The sequence below is a fragment of the Sphaerodactylus townsendi genome, linkage group LG01 (assembly GCF_021028975.2).
Source record: "Sphaerodactylus townsendi isolate TG3544 linkage group LG01, MPM_Stown_v2.3, whole genome shotgun sequence".
NCBI classification, from domain to species: domain Eukaryota; kingdom Metazoa; phylum Chordata; class Lepidosauria; order Squamata; family Sphaerodactylidae; genus Sphaerodactylus; species Sphaerodactylus townsendi.
In genome coordinates this window covers 58,595,213-58,619,197 of record NC_059425.1, presented here as the reverse complement: position 1 = coordinate 58,619,197, position 23,985 = coordinate 58,595,213, and the positions used below count along the sequence as shown (strand labels likewise).

At 41.4% G+C, this 23,985-nt stretch overlaps 1 protein-coding gene across 1 annotated transcript in view; it reads left to right on the top strand.

Annotated features, from left to right (window-relative positions):
- USH2A (usherin) overlaps window positions 1-23,985 on the top strand; it is a 646,790-nt gene that overhangs the window by 213,820 nt on the left and 408,985 nt on the right. Inside the window, exons 23-29 of the mRNA XM_048504848.1 lie at window positions 1,875-1,976; window positions 3,796-3,984; window positions 5,073-5,207; window positions 14,381-14,650; window positions 17,606-17,809; window positions 17,917-17,997; window positions 21,185-21,370. Of these exons, the coding sequence (XP_048360805.1) occupies window positions 1,875-1,976; window positions 3,796-3,984; window positions 5,073-5,207; window positions 14,381-14,650; window positions 17,606-17,809; window positions 17,917-17,997; window positions 21,185-21,370 (1,167 nt within the window). The remainder of the gene's footprint in view (window positions 1-1,874; window positions 1,977-3,795; window positions 3,985-5,072; window positions 5,208-14,380; window positions 14,651-17,605; window positions 17,810-17,916; window positions 17,998-21,184; window positions 21,371-23,985) is intronic.

The following is a 23,985-nucleotide window of genomic DNA, read 5'->3' as shown; positions in this document are numbered from 1 at the left end:
TTCAGATGAAGAGCCAGATGGTGGCACAGTGGTCCACCCCCAGCCAGCAGCAGTGGAGCCACTGGAGGAGTTGATACCTGTGGGGGTGGACCGAGCACCACAACTGGAAACCAGCACAGAGGCTGTGGGATTAGCCCCTGAGCCTCAACTGGCTTGGAAGCACCTCAGAATCCCAGCATCAGACCAGCTGCAAGGAGCCTGGCTTGCTCTCCCCCTGCATCTTCCAAGCTTTGTGAGTGTGCAGAAGAAGGCTATATAGCAACTTGCAGGGCAGGAGATGTAATACCAACCTGTCAGTTCTGAACTGCCCCATCATGAACAGTAAAGGCAAGTGCTTGCAGAAGCAGGGCCTGCCACAGCCCATCTCCAGCTGCTTGAAAAACATCATGTTAAAAGAGGCTGAGAAACAGGAGACTGTATGGAAGCAATGAGTTTGCCTATTGATGCCTTAGCTGTGTTGGTATGTATTGTCTACTTTGTTCTGGCCTTGGCCTGGATTCATGCTGGTTGTGTTTCTCTCTGTCCCTCTGTGAGGTTAGCAACTCTAGTTCCCCCACAAATCTCCAAGAATTTCCCAACCTGAACGTGGCAACCCTATCTCTTTCCTACCCAACAGCCAACTTATTTAGATATGTTTGTTATGTTTTTCATGTCCTCCCCTTGCAGTCTCTACCTTGGAAACTAGTTTTTTCCCCACAGTAAGGACAAAACCACCTTATACCTCCTTTTTATCCACACAACAATTGTTTGAGGTAGGTTACACCAAAAGTATTTGACTAGTCCAAAATCACCCAGTGAGCTTCTCCTGCAAGAAAGAGATTCAAACATGGGCTTTCCAAACCCGACTCTGAAGTTCTAACTGCCATAACACAGTGGCTTTCATCGGTTTGTTGTTATTGAAAATAGCTAGCACAGGTCTAGTTGAATCATGCAAGTGGTGCAGTATCAAGTCACCCAGAGATTGCTTCCCATCCCCCTAATTACAACTGGACTCCAGACAGCAAAGATATGTGTCCCCCCCCCCCCCCCCGAAAATGGCTGCTTTGGAGGGTGGACTCTATAGCATTATATCCTTCTGAGGCCCTTTTCCTCACAACACATGCTTTCCTCAGACTTCACCACAAAACCTCCCAGCCTGGAGCTGACTGCCCTGGCACCCATGGCATTAGAACTATAAATTCCAGTTCATTTCAAGTACTTAGCTCTTTATCAGGGGACAAAATAGACAGCAATTTGCTTGCAAAGGAACTTTTATTGCTACTTGGTTCCAAAATAAGGTGCTATCTTTTGTTAACAATCTGCTATTAACACACAGTGGTGGTCTGTGTATCTGAGATTCTCAAGTGCCTCAAAATGGCTGCAGGCTGATAAGCTAGCTGAAAATATCCCTAATCAAGAACCTCATTTTAATTCATTATTTTAAAATAAAAGATTTAAAATGTTGAAGAAATTTATGCTAACCTTAAAAAAATGTTGGCAGGATCTATTTATTTACAGAATTTTTACCCCACCTTTCTGCCCAGTCTTTCTGCCAAGGTGACTAGCAGCATTATAAAACACATCATAAAAACAATTCATTAGAGCCCTAACTATAAAGCACACAAAAATAGTGATTAAAACAGGGCAGGAAGGAGGGATCATTGAGGTAACACCAGTAATATAGTTCTAGAGTAGTCCTGGTTCTTCCCTTTGCCCTCATGCCAGTTTAGCAAGGCTTGTCAGTACAACATACAAATACTGTTTTAAGACCAAGCTTCCAGTCTTCATCCTGTTGCACTTTTTGTTATCTATTTCATTATGAGTAATAAATATTTATGTAAGATGTTTTAGTTCACAATGGTACAGAATGAAAGAATGTACTCTTCTGTTCTTAGGTTCCTCTTCAGCTACTAGCGGTAATACCATCATTGGAGAGAGCACAGGAGTTTTTATTGGTGGACTTCCGCAGGATTTTACAATCCTCAGGAAAGACACAGGTGAGAAGACTTGCCTGGCACACATGAAATATCCTTGAATGATTTAGAAGTGGGTTGTGTGGCAGGCTTTCCCAATTCTGTTATGTTTAATGTTGATTAATCTTTACTTGCAGTGCAGAGAAGCTTCACTTTAATCAGCTGTTCTGTTCTTTGCTTGTGTATCTTATCTACATTTTACTGACTCTTTAGAATACATATTTTTTCACTTAGCAGGTTCTTTCTTTTAAGCAGCCTGTGTTCTAAAGTTCTAAAATGCACAAATATTGGATACTGAAACCTTACATTCAAGCTTCAGTGTAGTAATGTTTTTATAGCTTTTGTGATACAAAGTACTGTTACCTGTTTCTGCAAAAAGAAGACCTACCCCCAAAATAAGCCCTAGCATGATTTTTCAGGATTTTTGGAAGATGCTTGAAATATAAACCCTACTCCAAAAATAATCCCTAATTACAGATTCCCCAACTCAGCTGATCTGGTCACGTGCAGGTGCAAAATCATGGAAAAAAATAAGACATCCCCCGAAAATAAGCCCTAACACATCTTTTGGAGCATAAATTAATATAAGACCCTGTTTTATTTTGGGGAAAACAGAAGCTAAAGAAAAACCATTGTGTTCAAGTTACTAGATGGCAAATGCTATGTAAAATGCTGCAATGGCTACGCCCTAAGATTGCACTGTCCCAGTCTCAAGTTCTTTGCACTGCTCTGTGGTTGGGTTGAAATTAAGGCTCAGAGTCACTAGAAGGGATAAATTTTCACTTTCTTTTCAGAACTGAAAACCTAAGTCTGTGATCACAGTATCAACACCATGACTAATAGGGTCTGTCTGTAGAAAGTTGTAAAGTAAATCATATTGCCCCGTACCTCTCCCGTTCTGACCTAGCCACAGTAATCCATGCAACAGTCACCTCCAGGCTTGATTATTGTAACTCGCTGTATGCTGGCCTGCCTTTGACTGTGATTCGGAAACTTAAACTCATCTAGCATGCGGCAAACAGACTCCTTACAGGGACATTTAGCCGGGACCAAATTACACTGGTCCTGTACTATCTTCACTGGCTGCCCATCAAGTTCTGGGTCATGTTCAAAGTGTTGGTTTTAACCTTCAAGGCTATAAGCGGCCTTCGGCCTGCATACTTGAGGAACCTGTATCTCTCCATATTGCCTCTGATCTTCCCAGGGGAAACTACTTGATGTCCCTGGCTCGAAACACATCCAGCTGGCCAGGGCCAGGGCCAGGGCCAGGGCCAGGGCCAGGGCCAGGGCCAGGGCCAGGGCCAGGGCCAGGGCCAGGGCCAGGGCCAGGGCCAGGGCCAGGGCCAGGGCCAGGGCCAGGGCCAGGGCCAGGGCCAGGGCTTTCACTGCCCTGCCCCCCCTCTGCTGGAACAGGCTCCCTAGAGAGACCAGGGCCCTGCGGGACTTGCAAAGCTTCCGTAGGGCCTGCAAAATGGACCTGTTCCGCCAAGCATTCAGCCATCCGGGTTGACTTGGATCCCATTTAATCTAGACCTCCTGTGGGCTCGGTAGGGTGGTGGAGAGTGGGTTTTTTAAATTGCCATTTGCTGTTATATAGAGTTCCTATTTATAATATTATTCTGATTTCTTCTATTTGAATAGGTTTTAATGTTAATTAGCATTGTGATATTATTGTATCCTATGTTGTTCACCACCCTGAGCCCTTTGGAGGAAGGCAGTCTAAAAATTTAAAATATAAATAAATAAATATAAATAAATTTATGATAAAATAAATAAATAAATATAATTCCAATTAATGTATGATATGAATTTTAATCAATTAACCTCTTAAACATTTTGGCAGGCTTCACTAAAATCATCACAAAAGGCTTTGTGGGTTGTCTCAGAGATGTATTTTTGAAAAAGATGCACCATCCACATGAAATTTGGGAACCTTTAAAATGGCAAGAAGCCGCAGAGCTAAGAAATGTTTATCAGAGCTGGGAAGGGTGTCCCAATGTTCTTGCAAATGGAGTACATTTTCTTGGGAAAGGTACAAAACATATTGAAATTGTTCGTTTTGAATGTTGTAAATTGTGTGTGCGTGGGGGAGATAGAACACATATTATACTGGGCTAATATGTACCTGAAAAGTTATAGATACAATGAGCACAAGTCCTAAATTTCTGACAAAACTGCTAGAAAATCCAGTCATTATACATCCAGTCATTTGCTTACCTAACCAGATTTGAAGTTGGATCCAGCACAAATTTTTTTCTTGTTCTAGATTATTCGGTTAATGGAAAAGTCAAGAAAAGGACTATGGTAGCTACTTGCACTAAAGTATGTTTATTGTATACCTATTTGTATTTCTTGTTGCACAAAATCTTGTGCAGGCAATTTATAGGTACTATAATAGTTCAGGAGGAAAGCATTAGGTCTTTTGTATGTGGAACTGCACTGCCCATTTACATTTCCTCTTGAGCATTACTGGACCCAAGTCATGGTTTGCAAGTCACATGCAAGGAAAAGGGGCAAGCAGTCTCGGCAGCTGATTGTATATAATCACATAGCCATAGCCAGTGAGACCCTGAGCAACATTTCCATCTCCCTTAGACCCACAAAAATATGGAAAATGGAGCACTGCAGCAATTCTTAGCACTTCACTGAGAGAAATATCTGAAGTGTTAGGATTGTCTAGATGGAAATGGCAACATCTCACCATAGCATCACTTGTTTCAGGATGGCTCTCATACTATCCGAGTTCACAGGCTCCATATTATGCCAACTGAATTGTTTCAGGGCTGAATTGTTCTAGCCCTTGGAGTTATGTTTGGAAAAGAGAGTATTATTTAAAGGATGCAGCTAACCAAAGCCATTCATTATTAAAAACCAGGCTACTGTGCAGCCTCTATTTTCCACTTGACAGTGCATCCCCACTCATTACAGAAGGACATACACACTGGAATGCAACATATTGCAACATATTGCATTTTTATAGGGTTTTTTTTTGTAAATTCAGAACTTAAGTAGGCCTTGTATTTATTGCATACAATTCTGAATTTTCCCTAATATAAATAGTTATAGCAACTGTAACATAATGTTGTCTAGTTTTATACCATCTTTCCTTTTTCCTTTAAGGTTTTCTGGAACTCCATTCATATCTTCTTCTTGGTGGCCTGAACATTGAGATCTCCTTTACATTTAAAACAGACCAGCTAAATGGATTACTTCTGTTCATTTACAACAAAGAAGGACTGGATTTCCTTGCTGTAGGTTCTGGTACTTTTGTTTTAAAACTGATTATTTGCACATTGAAGTATACTTGCATGGATAAGAATAGTTCAGCTTGGAGGGAAAACATGGCATGACAAATTTACATGAGAAATCCCATCCATTGTCATTTAATTTCTTTCTCTGAATCTGTCAATTGAGGTCTCTTTCATTATCGTTCTCCTAATCTGGAGACCAGCAACCTAATCATAGCAGTTGTTTTATGAATTGGGATATCTATCCATAAAGATTGTTCATTAGGTCCTTGATTTTTTTTTAGATATAGCAATATGCTCATAACCTCTCTGACCTAATCTATTTTCTTGTACAGTTTTATAGCTAGAAAGAATAGTATCATATTGATTTTTGTCTTCTACCATTTCACTAATGTGTATCACTGCAAGACTGTCTGGTTTCTCTACCTTTATACAATCATGGGAGCACAGATTGTTAGAAGTTTAAGTTGTTCTAATATGTCATCCATTAGTATTTAACATGCTTCACCACTAACATTATACTAAGAGTTATAAAGAATTCAGAAGTTACTTGGTCTTTGCTCAGAGGGTTATAATCTAAGTCCTGTTATAATCTAAGTCCCTGATCAAAAGATGTTTGAGCACAGCAAAGGGCAACACAACTCAAGCATTCCCTTTTTCCGATCAGGTGGTTACTTTGTGCTGGTATGGTTTTACATTATTGATGCTGATATGCTAGGTATGACATGTGGTACAATTCTGACACCCATTTCTCCATATTCTGTTTAATTGTGCATTGTTTTAGCTCTGTTTCAGATTTCTGCTTGTTATCTGTTTTCCACCATCCAAATTCTATTGCACTCTTTAAGGATGTCCCATTCTGTTGATTATATGGATTTTTACTGTGAAATCTGCCTTGAGTCCCAGTGAGAAAGGTAGACTATGTGTAATGTAAATAAATGAATGAATAAATAGATGAGTACCTTCAGAGTTCTGATGGCATTCATCTGATTACACACCAACATATTACAAAAACAGATCAGACCTGTAACCAATGGCTAGAGAGTTGAACATACATGTGGAAAACCAAAACTACAAACCCCAGCTTGGATATGAAATTCAACAAATAAAATTAATTATGTACGTGAATCAGTCCTTGGGATCAGAAAAATTGTGCAGCCTTAAAAGTTAATTGTGATACTAGTTTCTATCTGCTTTTTAGATTTTTGCTCTGACCTTCTTCCATGGCTGCATATATGGTGCCTTCATTTACAATGATCCTGTGAGATATGTCTGGTGGAGATTAGCAAATGATCTCCCAGGCCATTTCTAGGACCAAAACACCATTTTGCGGGGGGAACCTTTGCACAGGCACTGCCGCCAAATCGATGCAGTGTCGCTCTTCCCCCTCCCCCCAATCGTGTTTTTAAGCCTCGCTCACTGAGGTTTGGAAAATGCCGGTCTTCTATCCGGTGCCGAGTAAAGGGCACCGGGTGGAAGCCGGCGTATTTCCCACACCGCTCCCAGATGCCTCCTACCTCCTGTCACCTTCTGTCACTCTGTGGAGGCCAGGGGACATGCCTCCTGGCCTCCGACCCCAGAGGCATTGCTCTGGCCATGGGTGTGTGTGTCCCCTGGCTTCCACAGAGTGATGGAAGGCAGCAGGAGGTAGGAAGCATTCAGGAGTGGCATGGCCCATGTGAAGGCTGAGCTGCCGGCTGCCGAGCCAGCGGGGTCGTTCATGTGAACGGTCCCCGGGAGTGCATCAGCATGAACTATGCTGATGCACCCCTGCTCAGCTGGCTGTGCAGAAACATTCCCAATGGCCTTAATGGCTGATTGGAGAATGTTAAAGAAATCAAGTTACATAAATGAATTAATGTGTGTTTGTATATGCGTGTGTGGATGTGTGTGTGTTCATGCATATATACATGTGTATATAAACATGTGTATGTTTATATATATACACACACACACATATAAATACTTACACACAGTTATATATGTTATATCATTATAATCCAGAATACAATTATAAACATTTGGAAGCAAATTTGAATCACAAATTCAATTCACCTGTAAATTTGCATGTCCCGCAGCCAAACTTAGTCTATTGAATTCCACCGAATACCTCATTTTTAAAAAGAAACTAGCCAATTTTGTTTAAAATCAATTCAAAATGAAGACTACTTATTTTAGAGTAATATAGAATAGCAACATGGTTTAAGCAAATGTGTTTTTCACTGCTTGTGTTCTGTGTGGGGGGGTGATTATATTTTTTATCAGCTTTCCCAGTGAAAATCATTTGAGTTATCCCATATCAAGTTTATTTTTTCTTTATATTATCTTTAGTATCACTGAGCACATTACATGTATGTGTTGTTGAGGATGTCCTTTGCAGTTGGTCCTTTGTCACTTTTGCGTAGGCATGATAGCGGCAGCAGAAAATGCTTATGAATATTTGAGCCCACAAATAATAGTCTGAATGAGTGGCACTTAAATATTCAGCCTTCAGTACTGACTTGACACCCTATGTCAAAACATGCTTCCTACATAAAGTATGCCCCAAGACATACTTGGTCTGCAGGGTAACAATTTTACCTTTCTGTCCAGAATCACAGACCCTTTTCTTTTGCAATATGTATGGTGATGGCTGTAACAGGAGAGATACATGGGATAACAGCACACAGTACATTTTCTCTTTACAAGGTCTCCTCATACTGCCATTCGCTGTGAATTATTATATTATTTTATTATGTGCAGCCAGTTTCTTCCCTTAACGGATCATAACAGATGGGATTATATAGTCTTTCATGAGAACTAACACTAAAGTCTCATTGGAAAGCAGTGTGTGACAGCTCAATGACTGCTTTTGTGTAGCTTCTGTCTTTGAATTCAGAAGATGAAAGGACAAGTGGGGGATGAGAGACACTATTGAGCTAGCAAGTGGAAACGCATGTTTGAGCGGCAGGGGTCATTTTTACTAAAAATTGTGTTATATCTACCCATTTGATAACACAATTTTATATTGACACATGATACAAGAAGGTGATATGTAATAAACAAGTGTTTCTTTGAGGAAAAGATACATATCTTAATTTGCCCACTTCATTCCACATAATAAGATTTTGGCATGGATGCTGCAGTGTTGTTGTTGTTTTTTCCCTGTGGCCTTATTAATATTTTTTTTCAAAGAACCTTATTTAAATGTCATTTTTTCCCCTGACCTAGACAATTTTGAATCTCATAATATATTTACTTCTGCATCCCAGACAGGATACAGTGTCGACTATTTTAAATCATGCAGGCAATTTAACTAGAAAACAACTATTTTGATAACGTGTTCTTCAACCAACTCATAAATCTACTCCTGTCCCATTATTAAAAAAATGATTGTTTTAGATTTTTACCAAAAAAAAGTTTTCAAAAAGAAAAGAAATATTGCATCAATCCATGAAAGTTGTTTTGGTTGTCAGTTTGTCAGATTAAGCTCAGGCTCAGGTCTGAGCATTAGTGTTTTATTTTTAATGACCTTGTCATAATAGTACTTGGCAGTTTTTCCATTTGTCCACTTCCTAAAATGGTGGGAAAGTGATCTAAGATTTTTGGTTATGCAAATCTAGATAAAGAAATAATATGTTCAATGTATTGTCAAAGGCTTTCACGGTCGGAATCACTGGGGTGCTATGTGGTTTCCGGGCTGTATGACTGTGTTCTAGCAGCATTCTCTCCTGACGTTTCGCCTGCATCAGGAGAGAATGCTGCTAGAACATGGCCATACAGCCCGGACACCACACGGCACCCCAAATAATATGTTGGTTGTGTACAATTTGAAATTCATGCTCCAGCCTAAGACCAGCTTCCAATACAAGAAAGTTAAGCATGCCCTTGCATCTTCTTTTGGAAACTGTACTGTTTTGGTTTCTCAGAAGCTCTGTGCCCTGACTGTCCTGGCCAGATATCAACGTGAACAGGTTAGATTAGAAGCTATGTGTAACTGAACAACAGGTACTCCAGTGCATGGCAGAGAGATCAATTTCCCCTCCCATACAAGAAACAGGCTCAACAAGATTCAACTCCATAAATAGTAAAGCCAACAGCAAAATTGCTGGCCACAGAAAAGAACAGACACGGATAAGCATGGCGGGGGGTGGGGGGGGCTGCTTCCTTTGTGAAAATGACCTGGCATACATGCCACTTTTACCAAGAGGATAAGAAATTTATACAGTTGACCAAGGCCCGGTTTACCAACTCTTAAGGAAGATTTCACTACTGCATCATCACTTCTGCATCCCCAGCAAAAATAAGAATAGATACTTTTTGTTATCACAGGTTGCTCTTTAGCCATTTCAGTTTAGAATTTCTGGAACCCAAACCATCTCTTCTGGCTTTTTAGGAACCTTTGTTGAAATAAGGCAGAAGAAAAAGATCCGTAAGGGCTCACAAGAGAGAGGAAATTGTATCCCTACTGGCCTGCCTTTACATGATCTTGGGTGCAATGGCGGGGTGTGTGTGTGTGCAAAATTGTCTCCACCCCAGTGGCGTATCTGCCTAGGGACAAGGGGTACCCCTTGTCCCCAGGCGCCCACTCTTCTGGTCACGTGGGAGGCGCAAAATCAGCCCCCCACATGACCAGGAAGTCCTGCTGTCTCGTCATTTTCACATGCCTCGGCCCAGTCTGAGGCATGAGGCAGCAGGGCTTCCAGCCGCCTTTAGGCACCCTCAACCCCACCCTGGACTCCCCTCTCCCTCCCTTCCCCCCTGCCAGCTGGGCTTCCAGCCGGCAGCCTGCAGTCTCTTCTGACCTCCCCTCCAGGCAGGCCAGAAGAGACTGCAGTCCCGGCCCCGAGACCTTCTTTTATAAGCACTGAGGCCAGGGGTGGGGCTTGGGGAGGAGGAAGTCCCACCCCTTTCTGCTCCCCACGCCCCACCCCACCCACCCACCCCGGCCTCAGTGCTTATAAAAGAAGGTATCCGAGGCCGGGACTGTGGTCTCTTCTGGCCTGCCTGGAAGGGAGGTCAGAAGAGACTGCAGGCTGCTGGCTGGGAGCCCAGCTGGCAGGGGGAGTCTTGGGGGGGAGGTGGGCACCCATGGTGACATGGACAGGGTTGAGGGCAGTGGGGAGATGAGCCGGGGTGGTGGGGGGCAGAGCTTGGGGGCATCCTGGAAACAATTTGTCTCTGGGTGCCATTTACCCCTGGTACGCCTCTGCTCCACACCCTCCTCCCCCATTCCGACCTGGCTTGGAAGAGCTGAGTTGGTGCAGGAGAGGCGCCTAAAGACAGAGCAGCACCTGTCCGAGCTGCCTCCTTTCCTCCCCAGGCCCTTGGGGGCAGGGATCAGGGGCGAGGACCATGGTGCCCTTCCCCTGCCTCCCTGCAGGCTGGCTTCTGTCCTCCCCAGGGCCTGGGGTGCTCAGAAAACAGCCTGCAGGGAAGCGGGGGCCTCAAAAGGGGCAGAGCAGCAGCAGGCTGGCCAAGGAATGGTGCCTGTCCTCGCTGCCCCAATCTTTGGTGCCTGTCCTCACTGCCCCAAGCCCAGAGGGTAGTGCGGGCACTGCCCCAAGCACAGGGGGTAGGGTGGGCGCTCGGAGCAGGTCCCTGGGTGCCATTTCCCCCCAATATGCCTCTGGCCACAATACAACCTCATCTTCCCCCGTTCAATTCCCATTTCCATTGCCTGTCCAAGTTGCCACTTTCCATCCTCAGCTTCTTACTTTCAACTTCAACTGACCTTTATTAGGCATATCAATAAAACAAAATACAGGACAGAGTGGGTGTTAAAACAGGACATAGAACTGGACAAAGCACGCAAGGTTGGTACAGAAGAGGTGGTCAAGCTTCCATTATGTCTTTGATTTGAGCACTTCTAATAAAAATGCAGTGGTTTTTCCAGTTATCCCACCGTTATCCCACCTATTCAGCAGGTAAATAGTCTTTGTATGCTCCGAACAACTTTTTTTATTCTCTAGAGCTGGGACAAGTTGGGAAAGTCTTGGTAACGCATACCTCGGGCAAGAAAACATAATATGCTCAAGGATCTCAACAGTATCTTGACAATCCGCACATGTTCTATCTTGAAGTGGAATATTCTACTGTCGGCCCTTAGGAACAGCAGAAGGGAATGTGTTACATCTAGCTCGAGTAATGGTCCATCTCTGCCTGGGCTCTGACAGTTGGGATAGATGTTTAGCTGTGAAGCTAATTTCAGGATAGATTCCAAAGTGCAAGGGTGAGCAAGATGTCCTGGCTGCACTCAACAGCAACTGGTATTCCTGGTCCAATAGCCTTCTTTTTAGGGATAGCCAAATTTTGTTTGCAGATTGCATAAAAAAGGTTTCTAAGGAGAGACCTAAAGATGTTATTTTGGCCTCTATACATTTCCACAATTCGGAGGATTGCAGTTCAGAGAAGGCTAAATGGTTGAGGCTTTCGGCCTCAGTATTAAATCAAAGATGGGACCAGAATTTTAAAGTAGTCATCCATGCTCTGGTTTCCAACAAATGCTGTCCTGATTCGAGACACAGAACAGCATATGGAGCAGAGTGGGGTACCCCAAAAATCTTGTAGAGAAATTTGGATTGGACTCTTTCCACAGATTTATTCCAAGCTCCAATCCAAAGGGAAACTCCATAAAGGAGTTGATGTATCACCTTTGCATTGAAGACTTTTAAGACCACAGGTATGAATTCATGTGCTTTAGAGAAAAAGAACCACACAACTGCATCAACAGAATTCTGACATCCCCTGATTGCTGCCTCTCTATGGTTTCCACAATCTGCTCTAAAGTGGAAGTGAATCCCAAGCTTCTTACTTTGAAAGAAATAATGGATCATGATCTTGTGAGAACTTGAACAGCATTTTTTTTCAAGCTATGCTGTGTGCACCCATGCACATATTGCTTCAACTTTGGGCTGCGGGGTGTGTGTGTGTGTGTGTGTGTGTGTGTGTGTGTGTGTGTGTGTGTGTGTGTGGTGTGTGTGTGTGTGTGTGTGTGTGTGTGTGTGTGTGTGTGTGTGTGTGTGTGTGTGTGTGTGAGAGAGAGAGAGAGAGAGAGAGAGACTAAATCCCCTGTTGCAGGATTTTTCTGCAAACCTGGGAATTTTTGCAGGTTTGTAGAAACATCTATCTTTTTTGTACCTGATCTCACTGTGAGGATCTTTTGATATATACTTGGACCAAGTTTGGAATTAGATTTTTATTGGACACTTAATTTATCCTGAATAAAAGGATCAGGAGGCATACCTGTTTTAGTAGTTGAAATCCAGGTTTTCCATATTTTATTTGTATCTGGTTGGGCATAAGCTCAGTTCAAACTTTTATGTAGGATGCAGTGATCAATATCAGTTACCAGTTTCAAAAACAATAACATTTAACTGTAATTAATATAACTAATTACAAAAATGGGGAGGATTTGCCCACTGATAGTTGGGAAAATCAGTGGACCTTAAAAATAGTAGACTTTGAACTATGTTCACCTGTTTAGCACATTTCAGTTGATACTATGTTGGCCATGTGTGTGATATACCCTATGATCATTACCTAATTAAATGTCTCTGTCAGTTCCTTTTACTGCATTTTGATACTGAAAAAGCATATAGCTGTTGGATAGACAAGTACATCATAAGCCACCCACCAATAGCCCCCTTGTTTAGTCTGAAGAATAGTTCTCTGTGATTCATAATTTCACATTTCAAAATCATGAATGTTACAACAACTTTTGTTTCCGCTTCAGTCTTCTGGACAATTTCATATTTGGACTGTGTACATGCAGGTCAGGTTTGGAGAAGAACTTTGTAGCTTCAACAGATTGAAAAGCATTCCTGCATTCCCACCCCCAGCCCCCCGGGAGTGTGTGAGGTGAGGTTTTCCCACTGAAATTGTCACAAACCATGAGGGAAGAGTGCCCTTTTTCCTCAGTTCCCTCATCTGATTGAAGAGTTTTTCTCCAGTTTCTTGCCTTTACTTCTGAGTCATTCTGTGGATATTCACAATGGCTCAGAAATCTTTGTTCAAAAAGTGTGGCACTAAAATGCCACAGACTCATGAGCAAACGGTATGTCTTCTTTGCTTCTGTGAGTTGCATAATGTTGGGGCTTGCTGCCACTGCCAACAGTTCACCCCAAAGGCGAGAAGTGACAGTTGATCCAATTTTTTCCCCAAATGCAATAAACTATGTCTGACTTTTGGGGCATTCTGTACTCCAAGAAGGTCACAGGTTTGAATTCTTAGAGAAGCCACCATTGGGCCTACCTTAACATTCGGGACTGGACTGCGCAGACTTCAGATATTCCTTTTATCTAAAGAAGCTGTTCAACAGGTCTCTATGTCTAACTTAACCAGTGGCTCCTATTCCAGTTACTTCCTGATGTTCAAAAAAGGGACGGAAATGGACATGTTTTAGATCTCTTTCAATTGAATATGATAAAATATTTTGTATGGTTTCTCTTGCTATGATGTTAGAGTTGATATGATTAAACGTATGGCCCACTGTTTTAGATCTGAAGGATGCTCTGTTGGATGTTTTCAGAACTGCTACATGGTCCTCTTCTCACACCTTCATCCATCACTATGCTGTGGACACAAATTCCAGGAGATAGTCAGCAGCTGGAAAATTGTATTGTATTCTTTGACTAAAAGGCTCACTCCCACCACCATTGGTGAGAAGCTTGTTAATCTCCCACTGTGGGACTGCACAGAAAACCAAAGATGAATATAGGGTTGCATTTCCCTGTAACTGTTATTCATCGAGTGTCTTCAATGCAAGCACACATTCCCTCCCTCCTGCCCCACTGTGTGCTCTCTGAGGTCTCCAGCAGCTTGGGGGAACTAAGGGAAATGGTGCCTCCCCACCATGGTGTCTGATGGTTTTAATGGAAAAATGTCACTTTGTGTGCCAGGGGAAGGAATGCCTTTTCAATCTACTGAAGCTAGAAAATTATTCTCCATGGCTGTCCCACTCATATGCCATCCCAGTGTGGCCCTTCACAAAAGTTGCTCTGTGAACAACAGTTAGAGTAAATGCAACCTTTATTTCTGTGGTCTTATTTTGTGGAACTAGTGTTCCCCTCTAAGGCTTTAATATATATGTTTTATAATCTGTGCTTTGGTTGAATTGTTGAAATGCATGCTACACATTTCTTTTGTCTTACTTTTCCAACAGTCCTTTTTTTTTCATTTTAACTTCAAAACTACAGGCAGAACTCAAAAATGGAATCCTAAGGTTTCTGCTAAAAAACAACTTGGTCTCTACAAATGTGAATCTCTGGTTGGGACTGTCCTATTGTGATGGAAAATGGAACAAGGTTATTCTGAAAAAAGAAGGATTGGTAATTTCAGCAAGTGTGAATGAACTGACAGAAAAGGTGGTTGAACCTGGTTTAGAAAATCTGATTGTAAATTCTCCAGTCTACATTGGTGGAATCCCAGATGAGATCCAGGATGCCTTTCAAGAACTGGGATTAGAGCAAGGTGTGTTATAGCCAAAACAAAACAAAATATATCTGCATATGCATTTATAATGATAGAAACTATACTTTAATAGCCTGATGTTTATTTTTGATCTCCTCAAAAATAAAATGATGTGTGGTGGTTCTTCTGACCCAATTGTGACTTCTTCCTCTTTAAGCAGAAATAATTTGAGGAAGGGCTATAAAATATCTAGTCATTTTCAGTCACTCTGATAATCAAATTAGAACAATAAGATCTTGGGGATTTGGTCCACAGTGTTACCACACTGAGCCCTTCTTTGGTCCCCCTTTCCCTCTGTGTTAGCAGTTTCAAAAGTAGGATTAAAAGGAGCAGGAAAGAGTTGCACCCATTTATCCCAGTGCTACATGTATCCATAGGGAGTTGGACAGATGAGTGGGCAACAGATGTCATTCCAGCTACTTATTCAACTTCCAAATGTCATTACTATCTACTTACTCGACTTCCAGATGTCATTGCTGTCTACTTACTCAACTGAGCCAGCAAGCAGTGGCAGCTAGAAGCAGCTGCTGCCACCCTCAGTGCATTCCACTCTGTGCTGTTTGGCATGCAGATTAGAACATGTGTATATTGTGGGAAATAAAGGCCAGATACCTGTGGGAGCCTAATGTTGCTGCTGTTGGTTCCACCTAGGGAGTGGGAGAGTGAAGCAGGTAAGCAACAATAAGCTCTCAGGGGTCAGGAGTGGGCATTCCCAGGACACTGGAAGCTTCATGATTTGTCAGTCCTTGATACTGGCCCAGTATAATGCACATACACACCCAGTTGGTTCATTGAGAATTTTTCTTGCCCCTACAAGAAAACAAGAAATAATAACTGGAGTATTATCATCAGTCTGCACAGCTTGTCAAATCAACCCTCAAGTTAACATTAACATTTGCATAAATCTTTTCCCCTTTACTAAAACAGGATAGTGCTGTTGTTCTCTGGATAGTAATTATGTGCAGCCAGATCCAGGCTCACAGCCAGGATTTCAGCAACATTCCCTGTTCATCCCAGCCAGATACTGATTGCCAAAGGGCAAACTGTCAGGGATGTGGAGCTACTATTCTCCAGAGATTTCCAGCCAACTTCCAGGTGGCTGCGATATACAAGGGTTTGCATTTGTGACATGAGCCCTTCGGGGGAGGGCGGCTTATAAATATAATAAATAATAATAATAATGATGATTGGCAATCACATTCCTGTGTTCCTCTCAATTAAAGTTGTCTGTTGTCCTATGTACCAGTGAACAACTTTACCCAGTTCATTCTTTGCTTTGCTGTGGATTTCCATGAAAGATCATAGAGAAGGGGAAATTCCTAAGCAGGTCATTGGGAAGTACAAGGAAAATTTCTTTTTTGGAAAGCAGGACCAGCAACTTTGACCCATTTTGCCATGTAAAGTAAGGGCAGATTGAGCTGCTATTCCATTGATATTTACATTGGCAGATGTTTGTATGCTAGTTGTCAATAAACTTCCAGGATGTTGGGAATGTCGTGTGACTAATGCATATATTGTTTTGACTAATACTTTTTTTTTTGCTATCAAGTCACATCTGACTTAAGGGAATTCCTGGTGGGGTTTTCAAGGCAAGAGATGTTCAGATGTGATCTGCTATTACCAGTCCCTACATCACAACTCCTGTATTTCTTGCAGGCCTCCCATCCAAATACTTGCCAGGGTCAACCCTGCTTAACTTCTGAGATCTGATGAGATCAGGCTAGCCTGGCCTATTCAGATCAGGGGATGCACATTGTTAACTAAGCATTACGTTCTAAGCATAATATAAAGATAAAGGCAGTCCCGGTTCGTTATTGACACATGGGGTCATGTCACATCGTAATTTTTACTAGGCAGACTATGTTTACTGTGTTTGCCATTGCCTTCCCCTGTCATCTACCCTTTCCCCACAACAAGCTGGGAACTGATTTTACCAACCTCAGAAGGATAGAAGGCCAAGTCATCCTTGAGCAAGCTATCTGAAACCCACTTCCATCAGGATCAAACTCAGGTCACAAGCAGAGTTTTGATGACAGTACTGCTGCTTACCACTCTGTAGCAGAGGGCTCGTAAGCATAACATGCTATTATACACAAAGTCAGTTAACAAAATCTGGGCTGCTTTTGCTGTAGAATATCTGTTCTAGGATTTTTAACAAACATGTGGTGGGGGGCGGGGGGAGTACAGTTATTTAACCAGATTTGTGTGGGTGGTTGTTCCTTCCTCAAGCTCTGTTAGTTTTCATGAATATACCTCTGGAATTCCAAAGGGGGTAAAGATCTGGGGTGCGGGAGGTGCTACAGAAAAATAATGAACAGGGAATGTGCCGAGCATCCTTTTCCACAGAAAACTTCCCCCTCACAAAGTGCCTATTCTATAGCAAAAGTCGCTGTTGTTTCTTTCATTTGTGTGTAACATTTAGATAGGTGCAATATTAACTCATTTTTTTTTAAAAAAAAATGACATGGCAAATTAGTGCTGTTTTACTTACGTTGATATTAAGGTTCCAATACTGCATTAGAGTATAAATTTTTTTGTGATAATAACCATGAAGTCATTTTTTCCTAATCACTAATATCAATAATATGACATGAATTTATGATATCAGTTAAATAAGATGGGGGGGGGAATTATTTCTTCAAATCAGTGTTTTGCACCCATTTTATGTTGACTTTTTAGAACATATGGTGGTAAGAGGAAAAATATTAAAGTTTATCCATGTAGTCTGGCTGTTGAATAATCCATGTCCATTTCAGAATGATAGAAATTCAAGAGTGATTGTTCCATTTCAGTTTAAGTATCATTTTTAAAATCATTTCTCAAACATAATCTGAAGTTTAACATTTACATTCAGCTTTCTTTATCACTGAAATGTAGCACTGTGAGAAGCAAAACATGATTCTTAATTAACAACTGAAGCCCTTTATGTGATACTAATCCCTTACTATTTGCTAGGTTTTGGTGGCTGCATGAAGGATGTTAAATTTACACGAGGTGCTGTCGTTAACTTGGCATCTGTGTCCAGCAGTGCTGTCAGAGTCAATCTGGACGGATGCCTATCAACTGACAGTGCTGTTAACTGCCGGGGAAATGACTCCATCGTAGTGTACCAAGGAAAAGAGCAGAGTGTTTATGATAGTGGTCTACAGCCATTTTCAGGTACCACATTGGCTCCTTATATGTACAGCTGTATGGTTTTAGTTCACTTTTGTGATAATGTATTCTCACATTTAGTCTCTTCCCCCCCCCCCTCTCTTGCCCTTAAGAATATCTTTATCGGGTAATTGCTTCAAATAAAGGAGGATCTGTGTCTAGTGCCTGGAATCGTGGCCGCACAAGGGAACCAGGTAATTGATGTCCCCATGTTTTGTTTCCATATCAAATTTTAAAGGTGCTAGTATCAAACAAACAAACAAAAATCAAGGCATCACTCCTAAGAGAATTTACTTGAAAGTAAAATCCCACTGAAATCAGCAATATTTAAGGCACAAAAAAGAAACCAGTTCTTTAGTTCACAGGGCATAGATTGAATGTTAATGTTTTTAAACAAATAAATAATCAGAGATCAACCCAGTATTAAGTTATTACTTGCATTCAGTGGGCACAATCAGTTGCCAAGCTCAATTAAAGGTATTGGCTACTACAAAGAAAACCTTTTATAGCCTTGAACTATTCTGTGTGCTAGATCACTCCTCCACCATTGCAACAGCTTTTCTCATCTGAACAAGACCCCTTGAAGGTGCCACACTACCCAAAGGCAAGATCAACAACAGCCCTGTTTATATGTCTTCTCTGGGGAACAGCCTGAGGAGGCCAGGAAGGCTCCCATGCTCCTGGCATTTTGCAAGCTATGTAAAACTGAATTGTTCAGGAAGACATTTTTTATAAAGGAAATGGGGCTACATCACAATAGCAATACCATGTTCTGAATTGCTTAGCGCCATGTTTAATGCTGGTACTTTGTTCAGAAACAGCTCTGTTCCAAATTTCTATAATTCCTAGTATTGCTGCCTTTCTTGTTAGAAGTATCATCTTATGCTGTCCTGAAAGCCAGCATGGAGTAATGGTTAAGAGTGGTGGACTTTAATCTGGAGACCCAGGTTTGATTCCCCACTTCTGCACATGAAACCTGCTGGATGACCTTGGGCTAGTCAGAGTTCTTCAGAACTCTTTCAGTTCCACCTACCTCACAAGGTATCTTTTATGGGGAGAGAAAGGGAAGGAGTTTGTAAAGTGGGTTGAGGCTCCTTTCTTATGGCTGAGAAAAGCAGGGTATAAATCCAAACTCTTCTTCTAATTTTTTTTAATATACAAGTAGACATTTTTGCAATGTACATTAAAATATTTTCAGATGATACATCTGACAGACATATGAGAAAAATGCATACATATACTAGCTAAGGGAGCAATCTGTATTGATATGGGCCAATTTTAGTTTAATTTAATCATATTTTTAAGGTTCTAGATGACCTGTGAGTCACAGAAACACTGAACATTTGATAAGCATTCATTTTTTTGCCTTGGACTTCAGAAAGAAAATATGGCAGTATTTCAAGCCAGCATGGTGTAGTGATGTGAAGGTTAAGAGCAGTGGGCACTAACCGGGTTTGATTTCCCCACTCGTACACATGAAGTCTGCTGGGTGACCTTCAGTCAATAACAGTTCTCTCAGAACTCAGCCCCGTCAATAACAGTTCTCTCAGAACTCAGCCCCACCTGCCTCACAAGGTGTCTGTTGTGGGGAAAGGAAGGGAATGTGATTGTATACTGCTTTGAGTCTTCTTAAGGTGGAGGAAAGTGTGGTATAAAATCCTACACTTTTTCTTCTATGTTGTTGGAATGGTTTTTAGCCTAGATTTACATTTTAGCCTAGATTTTATTATTTCACTTGTTGAGGCTTCCTTTTTGTACTTCTGTTAGTATTTGGAGATTGATGGAACACTAGAGTAAGTGTCTCAGATGCTGATATAAAATACCAGAATAACTTTGAAATATGACTTCTCTGATTAGTCTTCTGGCAAACCCGTACTGTAATGTCCTTGCACCACAAAAGCTGCTTTCAACACTTTTACAAAAATAATTTTGACTTGCAAATGTACTGCTTAATGCCACCATTTGGTCTACCATCCCAAAGCGAGCAAATAAAGCCATATTTTTATCTTAACTGTCTGACCAGAGTAAGTTAGACCATAAATTTATATTTATAATCTGACCGCAGGACTGAGAAGCTACATGTTCCCAAGGGCTGGAAAATAATTGCACTATTTAATTATTTTTGAGTCAGTTTTGTTGTGTCCCCTATGAGAAGACCATCTGCTATACAGTACCTTATAGTGTCCTGTGATACATTTCAAAACTAATGAAATCAATATATTAATGTAGTATTGTCATCAGCCCAAAGCTTTGCATTGTTGCTTTTTTGAAGAACCATAGCCATTCATTGAAACACGTTTAAATGTAACCTTCTCAAGACTATTATTGTCCCTCCCCCTGACCTCCCAGGATGATTTTGTTTAATTAGTCTAAGCGATAAGGGCATAAAAAGAAGGATTCTTGATGCTGAGAAGCTACAGCAGTCCTAATCACCAGGACTCTAGAGTACACATGCATTCCTAGCAAAACTATCATCCATCATTCTGCCATAGAGTTCCTTGGGCCTTTTCTCAGCATCCTTTGTGCAGTCATCTGTGATGAAGTTGTTTCTGTCCAGATCTTTTAACTTGATACAGCAATATCTAATAAATAGTTAAAAGCTGGATATAAGAAGACATTTTCACTCAGGTTCTGTGTTTCTGTGACTTAGACTTGGCAAGTTTTTTTTTAAAAAAGAAGATAATCTTCATATTGCTTTTTGGATACTGGTTCACTAAAATCATCTTCATGACCCCTAGAAAAAGTCATGAAACAAAAGCTTGCAAATGCTGTAATCTTTGCTTCTGAATGCTAGTTTCATTTAGTGCAGTTCTGCTGGCATTAATGCCAAAAGATCCAAGTAATATTAATGGAGCTGGATTGCACCCAATATTTTTACATTTTTGCTATTTGCTTTTTAAACTTTAGTTTGATACACGAGGATTTCAAAAGAAGAAACTGCATGCGTTTAGAATTAGATTGCCTTTCAGCAATAGTTTGTGGCATCTTCGAGATGAAGTGTCAAATCCCTCTGTATAATAACAATGTAATTATTTGGCCTTACTCAGTAACATCGTTATATTGTTTGGAACTTCTGCCGTCCATCTCCTTTCTTTGTGAGTGACGTTTCAGCACACTGAAACACTGAATGTTTTCTAAAAACCTGAACTAGACAAAGAAGAATGTTATGTAGATGGAGTTCTGATGGTTTTGAAATATGGCTAAAACTGAATGACTCAAGATGTGCAGTCATATTAAATCAGTGCTGGAAAGTTACAACTCTAATAAATTGTATTTATGCTAATGGTGAAGCTGATTTACTGCAACTATTAAAAGTGAAGAATGGGGCAATAGTCTTCTTAGGAGTGCTATTTTCTCTATTTCTCTTTTATCCTTTCGCAGTCCCACAAAACGTGCCAACACCCTCAAGAGTTCACAGCATAAATGGTTACAGCGTCGAGGTTACCTGGGACGAACCAGTTGGGGTTATAGGTGTAATTGAGAAGTATATTCTGAAAGCTTCCAGTGAAGATGGTTCCAGCACATCTCCTGTCAGTACAGAGATTTCTAATACAAGTGCACTCACAGGTACATGCCAATAAATATTTGTTTAAAGCAGTGTTTGTATATCTGTGCTGAGAGGCTGAACAATTGGATTCAGATGCTACATTGTAATTTGGCCAGTCTCTCTTTCCCTTGTTCCTGAATAGTTCAACATAGCATGTTCTTTCAAAAAGATAATTAAGGCTTATATTTGAGGTCTTGTCTTTATAGCTGCAACAGAATTAGTCTAAAATATCCTAAGATATTAAAATGGATTTTGCCTTTTCAGATGGCAGATGGTTGCTTCCTTCGAATATTTTGAGAGGAACAAAATAAATTCATTGGAAATTAAAATACTTGCCCATGTCTTAGGCTCATTCCGCACATGCAGAATAATGCACTTTCAGTGCTCTTTGAAGCTGTGCGGAATAGCAAAATCCACTTGCAAACAGTTGTGAAAGTTGTTTGAAAATGCATTATTTTGCGTGTGTGGAAGGGGCCTTAGAAAGGTTGTAACCCTGTCTGGTTTCTTAAATGACTTTTCAAGGAGATTTTATTCCTGGGTGTATGAAAACAAAAACAGAACTGTTTCTCCTCCCTTCCAAGATGCTGTACAGTTCACGTGCCAGCCTGTTTTGTTCTCTGTGAATACCAGGCATCATTTAAAGCATTGAATAGCTTGTAAGAAGATACCTTTATCACAGTCTTTGGCCCCTTCAGCACATGCAGTTTCAATCCAGTTTCAATGCACTTTGCAACTGTGCGGAATTGCAAAAGTCGCTTAAAACAATTGTGAAAGTGGATTGAAAGTGCATTATTCTGCATGTGCAGAAGGGGCCTTTCTCTTGCTAAGCAAACAAGCAACTACCCAACTGGGATGAATTGACCATTAAAGGCAGCAAAAAAAAAAGCCCTGGTGGGCTGATGACCTGGGGTGCCATGCAGAGTGGACATAATCTGCCAGTTCCAGTCCTCAGCCTTTGTGAGGAGATAAAGGCGACAACCAGCTTGGCCTTGCCTTGTGTAGCAAAGGACATGTCTATCTCTGCCCCTCTTGTCCTTGCACTGATTGACAAAGGATGCACTTATCTTCTCCCTGAGTGGCAAAGAAGGTGCCCAGCCGAGCCGTTCATGACACAGGGCTGGCTGGGATTTTCCTCCCTCACTTCTTTTGGGACCTGGGACTGGGCCCTTTTCCATGTCTGTGGGAAGAGGTAAGTTTTACCCCTTCGCCTTGCACTAAACTTCAGCCTGAATTTCAGTTCACCCTGCTTCCAAAGTTTCTGCATGCAGTCATATAGAGAATCAATGCAGTGTAGTGGTTAAGAGCAGCACACTGTAATCTGGAGAACTGTGTTCAATTCCCCACTCCTCCACATGCATCCTGCTGGACTAGTCACAGCTCTCTCAGAATTCTCTCAGCCTCACCTGCTTTACAAGGTGCCTGTTGTGGTGGGGAGGGGGAGGGAAAGTGCTTGTCAGCTGCTTTGAGACTCCTTTTGGTAGAGAAAAGTAGGATGTAAAACCAAACCCTTCTTCATCGTGCCTCATTCTCCTATTTTCCCTCTCCTCTTCCTACATTTTGGTCAAGAAGTGGTGAGATCTAAGAAGATCTCACTCATTCAAGTCAATCAGCTAGTTAGGTATCATGCTTGGAATGTTTCATTGGCTAACGTGGTCTGATGTCAGAGCCTAGGCTGTAAAAGTGAATCATGGGTCATAGAGCTGGCTGCTTTGCTGCAATGGCAAAGCCTTTGATTCTGCTTACTAAAGCCAATTGGTAACTTATTATTATTATTATTATTATTATTATTATTATTATTATTATTATTATTAATTTATTTAATTTATATACCGCCCGATCCCCGAAGGGCTTTTAAAAGTTAACTATTTACTGTAATTATATGTAACTATTTACAACAAAGACTTTTGACTGGTGTCTAACCAGTCAAATCTTAATATCTTTGGATCAAACCAAATCTGTTTCATGAACAGATATTCTGTATTCTTTTAGGGACCCCCAGATTAAAGGGTAATAGTCTGGGAAGAGGCAAGTTTTACCCCTTTACCCCTTGCACTAAACTTCACCGGCTGCCTGAACTTCTATTTAGTTCTGAGAAAACATACAAGGAACTTGGCGTATTTGGGTCAGCCAAATAGCACAGGGGAAAATGTTTATCTTTATTCTGACCCCTGTCTTAATCACCCACACATACCCACATACACATTTAGTTTTAGAGTGGCCCTTTCACTGAAAAATTACTGGCATCTTTTTGTGCATAAGCTAGCAGATTTACGTATCTGTTGGGAAGGGACTGAGTGCATACAGATTTACAGTGCAATCCAGATCCAAAAACAAAATCCTCCCTGCTGCAGGAAAGCCTTCCATTGGGACCAATGGACTTGCACTAACCAAAAGGTTGGCATCAATCCAGGGCTGGGGCTGCAGTGCAACTGGCTGCACACCTGGAGTGGAAGTCCACTAATGTCAGCTCTGCCCCTGGGAATGCCCTGGCTCCCCACCCCCATTCCGGCGTCAATTCTGGAAGCCAGCACATCTTTCTGTGTCTGGGACTTCTGACTTTTGCCATGGCAGGGATGAGGGGTAGTTGGGCACCGACACCTCTGGGCCCTCCACTGGTGTGAGTGCCCTTGTGCCA